Source organism: Pipistrellus kuhlii, unplaced genomic scaffold (genome assembly GCF_014108245.1).
Source record: "Pipistrellus kuhlii isolate mPipKuh1 unplaced genomic scaffold, mPipKuh1.p scaffold_m20_p_2, whole genome shotgun sequence".
In the NCBI taxonomy this organism is placed as follows: Eukaryota; Metazoa; Chordata; class Mammalia; order Chiroptera; family Vespertilionidae; genus Pipistrellus; species Pipistrellus kuhlii.
In genome coordinates this window covers 5250085-5265721 of record NW_023425515.1, presented here as the reverse complement: position 1 = coordinate 5265721, position 15637 = coordinate 5250085, and the positions used below count along the sequence as shown (strand labels likewise).

Genomic DNA, 15637 nt, shown 5'->3' with positions numbered 1-15637 from the left:
GTGGTAGGTATGCATTTGTTTGTGATGTGTGGTGTGTGCGCACATGTATGCATGTGTGTGCTGTGTGGCTCCTATGTGTGTTCTCTGTGTGAACATGCATATGCTTGTGTGATAGGTATGAGGGTTCGGACGTGCTTGTGTGCACCTGTGTGCACTTGTGTGGTGTGGATGTGTGACTGTGGGTGTGCAAGTTCAAGTGGACCCATGTGTGCTACTGGCCTGAGGCCCCCTCTGCTCACCCTTGGAGGCCCGGCAGGTCAGCGGTATGATAGCTGCCTGGCAGGGCAGTCACGAAGACGGGCCAGTGCTGGCCTCATCCAGATGCCAGATGCCTCCAGCAGCAGGGGCAGGGCCTCCCGGCTCTGCATCTCCAGGCTCATGGGGGAGGGCTCCATGGGCGGTCAGCCCCAGACGCTGTCACTGACACCCGTCCCTCCACAGGAAATGCTGCGTCCGCACTCCCTGCTGCTCACCCTGTGGGCTCTGCTCTCCCTCGGGTCTGGTGAGTTCTATGGGGCATTCCTAGTCAGGAATGATGGGTCCTGCCCGCCAACCCTCCAGGAGGCCCCTCCCTGGATCCTGGCAGGCACATGCCCCTGGTTGGTCCCATCCTTCCTGGTCCTTCTGCTATCCCTCCCTCTCCTTCCACACCCCGCTGGCCGGCCTGGTCCTCTGTCCACCCCATTCCCGATAGCAGCCCCTTGTGCCAACCGGCTTTCGCACGGGGTCAGCAGCCCTGCTCACCGAGTCGGTCTCATCTCGCCCCCAGTCCTCTCCCAGGAGTGCACCAAATACAAGGTCAGCACCTGCCGGGACTGCATCGAGTCGGGGCCCGGCTGTGCCTGGTGCCAGAAGCTGGTAAGAGCTTTCTTCCTGGCCAGTCCTTCTGCCTCCCGGGCTGGACCCCCTTTCCCTGCCTCTGAAACTGCGGGCACCCAGGACCACCCCCGGGCCCTTTCCTCATGGGGCAGGAGCAGAGCAGGTCTCAGGGTTGCTGACTCACAGAGAGACAGACAGACAGGCCCGACCCCCGTCCTGGGGCCGCTTGGAGGCTGACCAGACAGGGAGGCTGTGCTAGGTGAGGACAGGCCTGAGTGGAAGTGGTGCAAACTGACTGGGCCTCCCCCCCATGTGGTCCGGGAGCCTCACGGAGAAGCTGTCGGAGATGGGTGTCTCCCTGGGGACCGTCCAGCTCCCCACCTCTCCCCCGTATTGCAGGGATGCTTGTCTTGCATGCCAGAGCAGATGAGGAGGGTCAGCCTCTTCCAGTGACCCTGCAGGTCAGCCTCACCAGCTCCCACCACGTGGGCCCACCATATTTCTCCTCCTTCCCCGTGACTCCCCTCCCAGAACTTCTCCAGGCCGGGGGAGCCCGACTCCGTTCGCTGCGACACGAGGGCGGAGCTGCTGTCTAAGGGCTGTGCGGCCGATGACATCATGGACCCCAGAAGCTTCGCTGAGACCACGGAGAACCAGCAGGGGGGCCAGAAGCAGCTGTTCCCGCAGAAAGTGAAGCTCCACCTGAGACCCGGTAGGCTCGGTTCTGACCGGGGGTTCTGTGGCCGGGGACCCGGGTGTCTTTCAGCCCTGCGTTCTGTATTCTTCGTAAAAAGGAGGGGGGGAAAATCACCTGGAAAACACCCTTCTATTCCCCTCTCAGAAGGCCAGGAACTTCTGGCAGAGTCAAGGTTCTGATAAGTCCCGCAGCCAGCAACCCGAGTAATCATTTTAACCAGCTTTACCCAAACCGACTTGCCCCTCGCTCTCTCCCGTCTGCACGGCAGGTCAGGAGGCTGTGTTCAATGTGACCTTCCGGCGCGCCAAGGGCTACCCCATCGACCTGTACTACCTGATGGACCTGTCCTACTCCATGCTTGACGACCTCATCAACGTCAAGAAGCTGGGGGGTGACCTGCTCCGTGCCCTCAACGAAATCACCGAGTCTGGCCGTGTTGGTGAGGGCAACCCACCGAGTCCTGCCTGCCCAGAACCTCAGCTGGCCCTGCTGCCCACACACCTCCTCCCACCCATGTCCTGACGGGCAGGGTACTGGGGGCTCCATGCAGTGTCCCTATGTGCACCCTCACCAAGGCCACACCGGGGGCTGGCTCTCCTGACACTGCCCCTCCCTCCCTCTCCTCTCCCTCCATCTCCTTTTGTTTGCTCTTTAATATGTTTGAAAGACAATAGTCCTACAGTGCTAGTTATTAAAAAAATAAAGATCACAAGCGTATATAGACTGCAGAGTGCTCACAGCCTTAATGAAATAACCACACACGCGCGCATGCGCACAGCCCTGACCTCCGGGCCAAGGGGCCTCAGGTCTTGACAAGCAGGGACTCATTTACAAAGGGCATGTGTGTGAGGGAAATGGGACATCCCACCCTCATCTCTGCTTCCTGCCGGGTGGTTGTCTCCATGTGTGGGGACACACACACACACACACACACACACACACACATACATACTTAATTACACATGTGCACACACTTGGACACACACACCCCATGGGCGATCTTACCTTCTCCCCGCTCTGTATCAAGTAGGGAAACTGAGGCACTTCCGCCCTCATCCCCGCCCCCCCTTTCACCACCCCCCACCCCCCAGGCTTGTGGCCCTGCCCTCCCACCACCTGGTGCCACCTCTGCCGCCCACACTAACCCTTGCTGTCCCTCAGGCTTTGGGTCCTTTGTGGACAAGACAGTGCTCCCCTTTGTCAACACGCACCCCGAGAAGCTCCGGAACCCGTGCCCCAACAAGGAGAAGGCGTGCCAGCCCCCGTTTGCCTTCAAGCACGTGCTGAAGCTCACGGACAACTCCAACCAGTTCCAGACGGAGGTCGGGAAGCAGCTGATCTCTGGGAACCTGGACGCCCCCGAGGGCGGGCTGGATGCCATGATGCAGGTCGCAGCCTGCCTGGTAAGGCCCTGTCCCTGCCCCGTCCCTGGATCTCCCGGATGGGGACCTCGGTCCCGCAGCCACAGGTGCCACCTTCACCTTGAACACCCTGAGGGCACCCTCCACTCACCCAGAAATGTCACTATTAGTTTGTGGCATGGGGCACATCTTCTCAAGCCTAAATAGACGCAAAGGATCTTGTAAGATCACTGAGCAGTCAGATCCTAGCGGATCCTGGAGCAGAATCACCTCCAACTTCTTGGGAAATAAGGGGTGTCCTCTGAGGTTCTACCATGTCGTGTGGCTTAGGCGGCCATGTCTGGCCTGTCCCTCCCCCAGTGGCCTCCCCTGCCCCTGGCTGCCCACTCGCCTTCGGAGTCCTGCCTGGTTGGCCCACTCACTGGATTTATGATGTAAATAGTACAATACCACCGACCCCGTATTTTTTAAATATATTTTTATTGATTTTTTTTTTTTTTTAAAGAGAGCAAGGGAGAGGGGTAGATAGTTAGAAATATCAATGAGAGAGAAACATCAATCAGCTGCCTCCTGCACACCTCCTACTGGGGATTTGCCCACAACCAAGGTACATGCCCCTGATCAGAATCGAACCCGGGACCTTTCAGTCTGCAGGCCGACGCTCTATCCACTGAGCCAAACTGGTTAGGGCCCGGCCCTGTACTTTTAGCCACTCAGTCCCGACCCTTTGCAAACTGGCTTCCAATCCTCCAGCTTCTCTGCGGATTGTCCCTGCGTCGCAGACACACACTTCGTTTGTGTGTGATGTCATAGTGATGACACGCATGTGACACATGTGCCTGACTCATCTCCCGTTTCAGGGCCCCTTGAGTTCCTTGCTCTTGGTGTCTGCAGTGTTTTTACGTTGCGATACACATTTCTGCGAGTATTTTCTTTTCTTCTTCGGGAACAGTTCCTTCGGGTTTAGGCTCAGGTCCACGCCGATAGGGCCTGGGAGGACCACGTGTTTTCATGCAAACAGGCTTTGCAGCTCCCCTCTGTGTCCCGCACATTCGCTGGGCTTTTGGGAACTTGTCATTGTAAAGATGTACCTCCAGCCCCAGGCTCTGGAGCCTGGACCCGAGTCGAGGAGCGGTCCCGGCCTGGGTCCTGTCTCTGGGTCATCTAGCCTGGAAACCCCTCTGTGTGGGGAGGGGCACAGCACTCTGTCAGCTCTCCTCTGGGAGGGCCCCACGGAGGAAACCGAGGCAGGTAACCCCGCCCTCTCCTTCTCAGGAGGAAATTGGCTGGCGCAATGTCACGCGGCTGCTGGTGTTCGCCACGGACGACGGCTTCCACTTTGCAGGCGACGGGAAGCTGGGAGCCATCCTGACCCCCAACGATGGCCACTGCCACCTGGAGGACAGCATGTACAAAAGAAGCAACGAGTTTGTGAGTGCCCCTCCCGGGTCCTCGTTGGGAGGGGACATAGGCCAGGGGACTGCAGAGGAAACCCTGGGCCGAAAGGGGAAGTCCAGGGGGTCTAGTTCTGTCCAGGGAGACCGGAGACCAAGGTCACTCCACGCCAGCTGAGGGTCAGAGGCGTGGGGTAGGGGGTGCAGCCGCGGGCCTCAGCCACTACCTTTCACCTGGCCTGCTGTGAACCATGCTCTGCACCCTGAAACCGTAAACTCTGGGTGCTGTGAAGCAATCAGGTGACCTCCACCCAGAGCCTGTAGACCGCAGGGGAGGGAGCTGGTGGGTAGAGCTCAGGGGCCCACAACTCGGACAGGAAAGAGATACCCCCTGAGGTTCTGGTGAAGCTCTGCCTGGTGCTGAGACTGCCCTCGTTTATGAAAATAAGGTGCCGGTGCTGGGGCGGCTGTGAGGTTTGGCCCCTGATAGAAGTCAGAGGAATTCCCAGCACCACACAAGCACAGAGACTCCAAAATTATGTTCACTCTCGTCTCTACTTTGCACGTCAGGGAGTGGTGACTGACCGTGAGGGTTCTTCTTAAGAGCACTGATCCAAAGCATGCCACGTGTTTTCTGGTCAACGGATGGTTGTCGGTGCCAGTTCCATGCCAATGGGAATCACCAGGTGCAAACAGCTCAGTTATGGTAAAGCATGACTGTGCGGTTGCCCGGGGTGGCCCCTCGGCCCTGGTGTTGCAGCTTGGTCCCCTCGGGCTAGACAGGGCCGCTCTGCTAGACAGGGCCGCTCTGCTCCAGTCCACAGTGGTCCGGCCTGCTGAGTGGCTCTGCTCTGCTCAAGGGTTAACAGCTCAACACAGAGAAACCAGTCTTTGGTGGGAAGGGAAAATGCCTTCCCCAAGCAGCCTAAAGGGAGCTGACTTATAGAGAGAGAAGTCCCTGCCCCTGATCACTGATTGGTTCTTTCTCAGCAAATGAGCATTCCAAATCCTCATGGTTTGATTGGCCCAACAAGCACTATCCTGATTGGTCCGAGTGGAGCACTCTGATTGGTCAGGGAAGATGCTGATGAGGATCTAACTGTGTAGTGCCAATTGGACCTGGAAAGTCTCAGTCCAACTAGTTGAAATACAATCCCAGGAGCTTCTTTATAAGGACTGCCTCCGAGGGCAGGAGCGCAGTGCAGGCAGGAGGGAGCCGGGAGGAGGTGGTCAGTGGGAAAAAAGGAGGATCATCTGTAATATTTTCAACAATAGAGATGAATTTAAAAAGAAAAAAAAGAGGCAGGCAGTTTAGTGCAGGCTTCTCCCTGAAGTGTGTCATGCATGAGAGGCCCCCGTTCAGTAATGGCTTCTGGGTTCTGTTTTTTATCGATACATGTGAGCCCAGCTGCCCTAAGAGCCCTTCTTGCAGGTGATCGTTCTGCTCAGTGTCCACCTCCTTAACTGTGCTTTAATATGACTGGTTTCCCTCTTCATCCTACTGCTTTATGCATTTGCCAGCATCATCCGGAAGGGCTCCTCGGACAGACAGCACGTGGAAGGGCTCGGCTCTGGCCCCGCACAGGCACCCCTGCTGCGGGGTATGGGTGGTTGGCCTGGGCAGCTTGCCTGGCCTTGGCTTATCTGACTGGGGGGTCTCCTCTTCAGGACTACCCGTCGGTGGGCCAGCTGGCACATAAGCTGGCTGAGAACAACATCCAGCCCATCTTTGCTGTAACCAAGAAAATGGTGAAAACCTATGAGGTAAGCGGCCTTGAGGTCTTGGGCAACAGGGCAGGACCCAGCCATTTCAGCGTTACCCCAGGCTGAGTTCCGCTTCCGGTGCCACGGGTTTAGGAGCACGAACACGGGTGTAGGGAGTCCGAGGCCTCTTTCCGCCACATGATATTTCTGTGTGGATGAAAGAGGACGGTTTCCCTTGGAATTTAGAGTATTTGTGGCGTACATCTTGGCATTGGCTCTGCCATTTTCATTTTGCTTCCAGATAGCAAGTGTTGTGGGTTAGTCCCGCTTCCTCAAAGCACAGCAGAGACCCACAGCTGGGAGGGAGGGAAAGAGAGAGAGAAGGAGGGAGGGAGAGAGGGAGGGAGGGAGGGGTTGAAGCTGGAGGGGGTTGGGGGCCAGGCTGTAACAGCTCTCGTGAACTCCATGGAGGTGACCGAACTCCACTCTGGGGAGTCACAGCAGGCCTTTGAGGCAGGAAATTGGCCCAACCATCAATTCTGTTAAGAGAAAGAGTTGGATTAATCATCCATGAGTGATGGTGAGAGCCTTGAACCAGGCCAAGGTGAGCATGTGGGAGGAAGTGGCCAAAGGTTCCCTGCAGGCTGGTCTCAGGTCTGTCTGCCTTATAGGTGCTCAGGCCTGCTAACCCATGGACATAGCCGAAGCAGCAGACCCGGGCCTGCCAGAGCAGATGATCATATTGTCTCTACACGATCATTATTAAAATTGAATTACATCAACCCGTTGAAATGCTCCAAACTTACCCCTCCCCCCTGCTTTGGCATATCCCCTATAACCTATGACCTGATTGTTTGTGCCGTTCATCTTTGCGTGGTGGAAGCACTGTCTGACCGTGGCAAGCCACATCTCTCCACAGCTCTATGTTCAGTGCTGTCAGTAGTGTGAAATCCACCCAGGCAGAGTATTTACACCAAGGAAATTGGCACACGCTACAACTCAGGGTTTTCCCCCCTGAGAACCCGATGTTAATAATTTACCAGCACACCACTGACCATGCACTGTCTTAAGGACTGTAAGAAATCGGGTGGAGCTGAAACCGGTTTGGTTCAGTGGTAGAGCGTCGGTCTGCGAACTGAAAGCTCCCAGGTTCGATTCCGGTCAAGGGCATGTACATTGGTTGTGGGCACATCCCTGGTATGGGGTGTGCAAGAGGCAGCTGGTCGATGTTTCTCTCTCATCGACATTTTTAGCTGTCTATTCCTCTCTCCTCCTCTCTGTAAAAAATCAATAAAATATATTTAAAAAAAGAAATTGGGTGGAGTAGGTGATAGTTTGAATCATCTTACAAGCAAGGAGGAACCCTCTGGGGCGTTACCAACCAGTAGATGCTGAGGTTTCCATGGCCCCAGAGTTCCAACCTGTAACCTAGTTGGTCTTCTTGCCTTGCAGAAGCTCACCGAGATTATCCCCAAATCGGCGGTCGGGGAGCTGTCAGAGGACTCCAGCAACGTGGTCCAGCTCATTAAGGACGCCTACAATGTGAGTCCCCGGGTGCTTGCTGGGGGCCGGACACTCGGCACAGATGCCACGCCCTGCAGGTCAATGAAAGGGTGGCCTGGGCAGGAGTGCGTTGTATGCAACACCCTTGGGCCTTGTGAACAAACTGACCCTGGGCTTCCCACAGGGCAGCTGTGTTCTAGCGTGTTGATGGTGTGGTATGTGCCACAACTGACCCTCACCAGTGCTTTCTCTGAAACATGGACCCCAAGTTCACCCAGGTTCAAGGCTAAAGGTCCTGATGGCTTCATCGAGCCAAGTTCACTGGGAGCACCCGATAAACACGGAAGCCATTGACTTTAGTTAGAGCCCCACTGAGGAGGTTCTGATGAATCCTTGTATGCTCTTGGAGCCCTGTTTCCCCCCAAAATGGGCCCTCCTGAACCCCAGCTGCTGCCTGTGGATGATCCCATCTTTTCTGAAATGATGCTCATTCACCATCTTTCTACCCCCCCACACACCCTTTCTTTTTCTCCATTTTTCTCTGGTGTCTCTCTCTCTCTCTCTCTCTCTCTCTCTCTCTCTCTCTCTCTCGACTGTCTTTCTATCTCATTCTCTCTGTCCCTGTCTCCCATGCACCTAAATAGTTTTCCACTCCTACCTGAGCCAGGCACTGGGGATTCAGTGGTGAGTGGGAAGGCCAACCCCCCGTTCTCATGGGGTTGTGATCAGTCCCCATGTTGGTCCTCCCATTGGCCTGTCTTGAGGGCAGGGCCGCGGTGTTGGTAACCCTAACACTAGCTCCACGGACGCAGGACCAAGCGCCTACCCGGCTCTCAGTGCGCCTGTGGGCGAAGGGAGAGGGATGCGAAATGGGAAGGTGTGCAAAAGCCATCGCCTGGAAAGGCCCGGGGGTGGCAGAACGATCCTTCTTAATCAGCAGCCACTCTTTGCCCACAGAAACTCTCCTCCAGAGTCTTTCTGGAACACAACACCCTCCCCAACAACCTGAAAGTCACCTACGACTCCTTCTGCAGCAACGGAGTTTCGCAAGTGAACCGGCCTAAAGGGGACTGTGACGGTGTCCAGATCAACGTCCCGGTGAGGTTCCGTCCCCACATCCCCCCCGTGACAGCTAGAAGGAAGGGCACCCAGGTGAAAGGGAAGGGCTTAGGAACACGTCAGGGGCAGGAGCCCCAGGCCCACCGGAGGTTCAGTTCCCTTCCTTTAAAATCCCCTCAGAGGCGAAACGGTGTAAATTTATATCTTACTTGTTAAGGGGGACAGCTGGTGGGTGCACTTAGCACCGCCCTTGGCAGGAGCATCCTACTTATCAACACGGAAGACCTCCCTGGTGTAGCGGTAATGACCGCGAGGTCTGCAGCGCCCCCTGGGGGCAGACGCTGGAACAGCGTGTCCCCTCACTTAACTACGCTTCTGGGTTGGTTTTCCTGATTTATGGTTTTGTTTATTTGCCGAAAACATGAAAGCATGGGCCAAGCAGATGAACAGAAATAAGCACTGACTTATTTCCCTAGTATTTTTAATGTATTATGACCACAACAATTAAATTTTTCTTTCACTGGCTGTGAACTAATATCTAGCCAAATAGTTGCTTACATTACATTTTACAACATAACATTAGGATTATTTCAAACATGTTACCTACTAAATGTTACATGTGAGTTTTTGCCAAAATATCTCCTTCTTGCCCTACGTGATTCATATGGGAATTTATTCAATCCTGTGGCTGGCTGCTTGCTTCTTATACACACATTTTTTTCCCCCTGACATTTCTGCTTGTTGTTAATGTACCGTTTGGAAATTCATTAAAATTGATTTGGGGATACCTTTGCTCTCTTTTTAAAAAAATATATTTTTTTAATTCATTTCAGAGGGGAATGGAGAGGGAGAGGGAGTTAGAAACACCAATGACGGGAGAGAGTCATTGATTGGCTGCCTCCTGCATGCATCGAGCCCACAACTGGGGCATGTACCCGACCGTGAATCGAATCGTGACCTTCGGGTTCATGGTCGACTATCGACCACTGAACCGTGGCTGGGCAGGGCGTGCCTTTCTCCACAAGCCGGCACTCCCCGCAGCTCAGTGCCGGTGACCACTTCAAGTGTGCTCCGTCCCAACTCTGACCTCTCAGGCATGATCTTAACCCTTTATTCAAGGTCAGAACACAATTCTGCACTCAGAACTTAGGACGTCCGGTGGGATTCAGGCACCTTAGCGTGCTGGGCTTAGGGGCAAAGTATATGTTCTTTACAAAGTCACTTTTAAAAAAACACCTTTAGAACACTTGTGCCATCGAAAGTATTCTAAGAACCATCCCCCAGCCCAAGTCCCAGCCAGAAATGGTGGGTCCGTGGGTCGGTGGGTCGGTGGGTCAGGGAGCCCCATGCGCCTGCTTACCGCCATGTTCCAGTATCTCACCGTTTTCTCACCTCCAGTCCCAAGTTCCAGAGAAACCCCAAGCATTCTGCGTTCTCCCCCTTCCCCGACCTCCATCGACTCCCTCTCGGGACCCCGAGTCCTGCATCCTTCATGCCTGGAAGCAGGGTCCTGACCTCTCCTGAGCCCTGTTGTTCCCCACACAGGTCACCTTCCAGGTGAAGGTCACAGCCACAGAGTGTGTCCAGGAGCAGTCATTTGTCATTCGGGCGCTGGGCTTCACAGACACGGTGACCGTGAGCATACTTCCCCAGTGCGAGTGCCAGTGCAGGGACCGGAGCCAGGACCGCAGCATCTGTGGTGGCAAGGGCTCCGTGGAGTGTGGCATCTGCAAGTGAGCCTCCCCCCTGCCCCCCCACATCCCTTCACACACCCCCTCCCCTCCTTCTGGGCCAGGAGCCACACACAGCAGCAGAGGCCCTGGGGGAGGAGCCCTGAGCGGTGTCCCTCCCGTCCCAGGTGCGATGCTGGCTACCTGGGGAAGAACTGTGAGTGCCAGACTCAGGGCCGGAGCAGCCAGGATCTGGAAGGAAACTGCCGGAAAGACAACAGCTCCATCATTTGCTCGGGGCTGGGGGACTGCATCTGCGGGCAGTGTGTGTGCCACGCAAGCGACGTGCCCAAAAAGAAGATCTTTGGGCTTTTCTGCGAATGTGACAACGTCAACTGCGAGCGCTTCAATGGCCAGATCTGCGGGGGCGAGGGTGAGTTCTCAGTGGTGGTGCTGGGGACGGAGGGACCCCCAGATCCCTAGGAGCAGGTCCTGGGTTTGGGCCTGTGGTGAGTGAAAGGCCAGGTGGGTGGGGCTGGCACCGGGCAGGGGTGATTCTTTGTGGCCCCGCTGTCTCCCAGATCGCGGGGAATGCGAATGCGGCAAGTGCAAATGCAAAGACGGCATCGACGGCTCGGCCTGCCAGTGCGACAAGTCCCCAGATAGCTGCAGAAACGCTCAGGGGTCCGTTTGCAGTGGCCGCGGCCAGTGCGTCTGCAACGTGTGCCAGTGCGACAAGGGCTACCAGCTGCCCTATTGTGATGATTGCCCGGGCTGCGAGTCGCCCTGCACCCATAGCGTGTAAGTGCTCCCTCCACTAGACCCGTGCACATGCCAGCTCCCAGCAGAAACCCACTGCCCGGCTGAGGCCCCAGGGGGAGGTGGGGGCCTTCCGCATGCACCTGCTGCTGTCCTTCCACTCCGGGTCGCTGCCCATCTTGGACCCCATCTGTCAGGCTTCCAGGTCCCAGGGGCTCTGCCCACCTCCTGCCCCAGTCACACAGGCACCAGTGTCAGCCCCACAGCACCCCGGACCAGCCCCACTACCACCCTGGTGCCCAGACGCTGGCACTCTCTCATGGGTCACACCCTGGCATAGGGGTGTCGAACTCAATCAGAGAAGGGGCCAAAATCTAAAATCCAGCCTAAATCGCGGGCCGAATGGTTTACTGAACAGTCATAAACTGTCATTGTGATGGAAACGCAACGTAGTGCAGTGATGACAGCACGGTGCGGGCCACATTGCAAGGCCTGGCGGGACGGATTTGGCCCGCGGGCCTTGTGTTTGACACATGTGCAGCCTGGCACATGCTCGCACACCGTCTCCCTCCCGGGCACACACGTGCTCACGCAGTGGCTCTCCCACAGCTCCTGTGCCGAGTGCCTGAAATTCGACAAGGGCCCCTTCATGAAGAACTGCAGTGCAGCGTGTGCGAACATAAGAGTGCCAGAGGAGGAAGATGACCTGGAACTATTCAAGAGCTTCAAGAACACCCGGAACTGCAAAGAGCGGGATTCAGAGGGCTGCTGGCTGAACTACACCATGAGGCAGCTGGTGGGGAGGGGCAAATATCACATCCTGGTGGACGACATTCGAGGTGAGGCCCTGACAGGTGGGACATGGGGGCTGGGACTCCGGCTGCTGCGAAGGGCCTTCTCCTTGTGGGAAGGCAGACTGGCGGGGTCAGCAGGAGGTCTCGGACTGTGGTCCGCCTGCCCCAGACCCTCTCCCCGTCTCTGAGCTCACCTCCTGGTGCGTGACGGGCAGTGGATGGACTGTGCCCTTGCTTGGCTCAAGGGGACAGGACACCACTGGAGGGAATTCATGACCCAAGCTGGTAGTCACCCACAGACACTGACCCAGTCCTGGAGCCCTGTCCAGGGACCGCTATGTGGCCTGTGACGGACAATTTCATGCTCAGAGCTCAGCCCTGGAGTGGGGGGTCAAAAGGGCCCTGAGCGACCAGGGGCCGCATTTCCCAAGCGCTGCTCACTGTCCGCTTACTCAGCTCGAGGTCAGTACCGGGCTCCCAAAATGGTGAAGGACATGGAAACACCAACCCGGTCATCACGGGTGTCATGTGCAATGGGTTTGGACCCCCTCAACCAGCACCTCAGAACGCTAGTGTCTCTGGCTGGGGACCCTAGGTGCAAAGGCCATGTCAGCGGATGCTTCCTGAGGTCAGAGGTTAACAGGTCTCTCCGAGGAGGACACATTGCAGCTCAGAGCAGAGGATGAGAGCGTCCAGACATGGGGGACAGAGAGTGTGCTGTCAGAGGCCCGTCATTCGAGGGCCCTGTGAGTCCTGGGAGGCCTTCGGGTCTCTTTTCAAACATGGTAGGGAGCTCTTAGAATTTCAGGAGAGTGGGGGACACATCTGGACTATGCTTTCCAAAACCCGACGCAGACTCGTCGGGGAGGCGGGGCGAGTGAACATAGGACTTCCAGGGACCAGGTGGACACAGACCTGGATGGGCTGCTTGAGGGCCAGTTGCTAAATTTGAAGATGGATGGGGTGGGTTGGGCTGGGTCCTGGAGTATTGAGAACGGAGGAGGGGCCTGCCCATAGATGGAACATGGGGACCTAACCAGGAGAAATGAGGAGCAGGTGCAGGATCCACAGGCCGTGAGAGGTGGTGGGTTAGGTTAATTCCCAGGAGGTACATGGAGTAACAATGACAGAGCATATGTGGGATGCTGGGGCTTACAGTAAACAGAGTCCCGTGGGATGGTTTAAGGGTGTTAGACAAGCAGCATGGGGAGCCCACTAACTCTCAGCACCCCCATCCTGTTCCCTCTCAAAGAGGCTGAGGGGAGCACAGAGCTGGGATGCCCCGCCACTCATATGACTGCACATGGACCAGCAGTGCACATGGCCCTTGCCAGACTGAGACCTGCTCTCAGCTCCCTTCCTGACCACGAGCCCTCCCGTGGCCTAGAGAGCACAAGCTTGGTCACACACCGTGTCCCATCCATGCTGTGCTCTGATTGGCTGGTAACCTGGGCCCTCTAGCTTTGTAAACAAGAGTCCTCACAGTTGCATTTGGAACTGCATGGCCTGTCCTTGTCCCCACCTTTGCCCTGACCCAGAGTGGGTCAGACTGTTCGCTCCACGACCGGTGGCTGCCAGCTCTGTCCACCTGACCTGGGGTGGGGCACGCACGAACCTGGTAGCTGGGGACGTCCTGACACTCGGTGTTTATCTGCTTCCTCCTCACCTTAGTGTGTCCACAAGGTCCCAATGTAGGGGCCATCGTGGGAGGCACCCTGGCAGGCGTCGTGCTGATCGGCGTCCTCCTGCTGGTCATCTGGAAAGCTCTGACCCACCTGACTGACCTCCGGGAGTACAAGCGCTTTGAGAAGGAGAAGCTCAAGTCTCAGTGGAACAACGTGAGTGGCCATCCCCGGGGGCCCGAGGCAGCTGGTCCCGCGTGGAGGGTCTCACCCTCCGGTCCCTATGTAACCCCCCACAATGTGGCTACTGCCTGTCCCTCATCCTCAGTGCAAGCCCTGCCAATGGGACTAGAACCTGCAGGAAGGTCACCCCGATCTAAGCTCTTCCCTTCCCTGTGCTCACAAGTCTCATTTGCTTTTCTCACCAGGATAACCCCCTTTTCAAGAGTGCCACCACAACAGTCATGAACCCCAAGTTTGCTGAGAGTTAGAGGCACTGGTGAAGATAAGGTCATCCGAGCCGACCAGATGGAATCACCCCCAGACCACGTCTCTTCCATCAGGCTGGCCGTGACCCTGCTCCATGGACGTGGCTTGCAACGCCTGACAATTTCATCTATTAACCAGAAATCCGCTATTATTTTCTGCCCTCAAAATGACAGACATGTCCTGGCCGGCTTTCCTTAGTTGTTAGAGCGTTGGCCCATGTACCAGGGTCATGGGTTCGGTTTCCGATCACGGGCACATACCTTGCTTGCAGGTTTTCCAGTCCCACTTGGGGCCCATGCAGGAGGCAACCAATTGATGTCTTTCTCACACATCAATGTTTCCCTCTCTCTCTTTCTCTCTCTGTCCCCCTCCTCCCTCCCTTCCACTCTCCCTGGAAATCATTGGAAAAAATATCCTCAACTGAGGATTAAAAAAAAAAAAAAGACAGATATGACAGGGTGATTATATGGATTCCTCAGGAGGCCCAGTCGCCCCTTCTGCCCGGTATGACCTTCTGATAGAGACTCGAAAAAGGGATCGCCGGAGTCTTATGAGGTTCGATCCATGTTTCCCCGTCTAAAAATGAGGACGGTGGTCTGATGAAAGGTGGTAAAAACATATTTATATTTGCACTTATCAGGGTATAAAATCACACCCATTGATTCCACTGTTCCCCAATCAGGTGTATAGAAACCATTAATAAACTTTCCTCTAGCCTCTCCATGGGAGCTTGCTCTGCAGGCTGTGTCCTCCCTCCCCCACCCCACTCTCAACACCATTACAGGGTTCATGTCAACTTCAATTCCTGGCCCAGGGCTCGGCTTTCTTGTCTCCTTCCTCGCCTGTTGGCCATGCATGCCAGGCTTCTCTTGGTCCCAGTTCCTGCCCCACATGTAAGCAGATTTCAGAAGACATGAGGCAGCCCCACCAAATAGGGTCCCTACAGAGCCTGAACAGGAGGGAGCAAGCCCAGAAATAAACATCCCTTACCTCCTCTCCAGGTCTTACCTGCTCTTGGGAGAAAGGGGTATGGGAAGTACGTGAGTTTAAAGCGAGTGGGTTTTCCCTAACGATCTCCTTGGGATACCTGTAAGTCATGGCTGATCAGTGCCATTTGCCCAAGTGAACCAGCCAAGCCTGGGTACTTACCGGCATGGCCTTATCCCAGAGTGAGAAACAGACACTGGGGCACCTGCCAGTTGGCATCGTGTCAGCAGGGTCTGGGTGTAGCCAGTGAGAGCCCGTCAGGGTGGGGAATCCAGGGGTCCCGGGAAAGGGCCTCAGGGTCTCCAGGACTTTAACACCCTCTGCACCCACCTTAGTGCTTTGTGTCGCTCATCTCCATGAATTGTGAGTCCACATTCTCATCCATAAATATACTTTTAGATAATGTTAGTCCTTACATTTTTATTTTTTATTTTTATTTTTTTTATTAAATTATTATCTGTGTACATATTTTAACATTGCCCCCCCCCCCATACATACCCTCCCTCCCCAGAGAGTCCTTACTTTCTTCTCTGGAAACATAGTTCTTTATTACAATCCCAGCATAACTCTTGATGTTAAAACATCCATTTGTTCATCAAGCACTACTGGAGCATGGCTAAGTGCCTGTCACCATGAAGGAAACATAGACAAACACGGATACATTCCTGGCCTCATGAAGGTGCACATAACACAGCCAGTACAAAGTTACAAATGACATGTGCTGGGAAGGAAAGCAGGTGACAGACTTAGAGCAAGATCGAAGGAAGCAGAGGATCCAA

The 15637-nt window shown here is 55.5% G+C and overlaps 1 protein-coding gene across 3 annotated transcripts in view; it reads left to right on the top strand.

The window, feature by feature from the left end:
* ITGB2 (integrin subunit beta 2) overlaps positions 1-14592 on the top strand; it is a 28374-nt gene extending 13782 nt beyond the window's left edge. For 2 of the 3 annotated variants that reach the window (XM_045585296.1, XM_045585295.1), the window contains 15 exons: positions 442-502; positions 770-858; positions 1351-1531; positions 1785-1955; positions 2678-2919; positions 4153-4308; positions 5940-6035; positions 7428-7517; positions 8436-8576; positions 10083-10270; positions 10396-10640; positions 10789-11008; positions 11576-11805; positions 13432-13598; positions 13811-14592. In XM_045585296.1, the coding sequence (XP_045441252.1) occupies positions 445-502; positions 770-858; positions 1351-1531; positions 1785-1955; positions 2678-2919; positions 4153-4308; positions 5940-6035; positions 7428-7517; positions 8436-8576; positions 10083-10270; positions 10396-10640; positions 10789-11008; positions 11576-11805; positions 13432-13598; positions 13811-13873 (2337 nt within the window). In that variant the 5' untranslated portion in view covers positions 442-444 and the 3' untranslated portion in view covers positions 13874-14592. Of the gene's footprint in view, positions 1-441; positions 503-769; positions 859-1350; positions 1532-1784; positions 1956-2677; positions 2920-4152; positions 4309-5939; positions 6036-7427; positions 7518-8435; positions 8577-10082; positions 10271-10395; positions 10641-10788; positions 11009-11569; positions 11806-13431; positions 13599-13810 lie in introns of all 3 variants that reach the window. The other variant, XM_036445351.1, reaches the window with a different exon arrangement.
* Positions 14593-15637: the final 1045 nt, after the last annotated feature.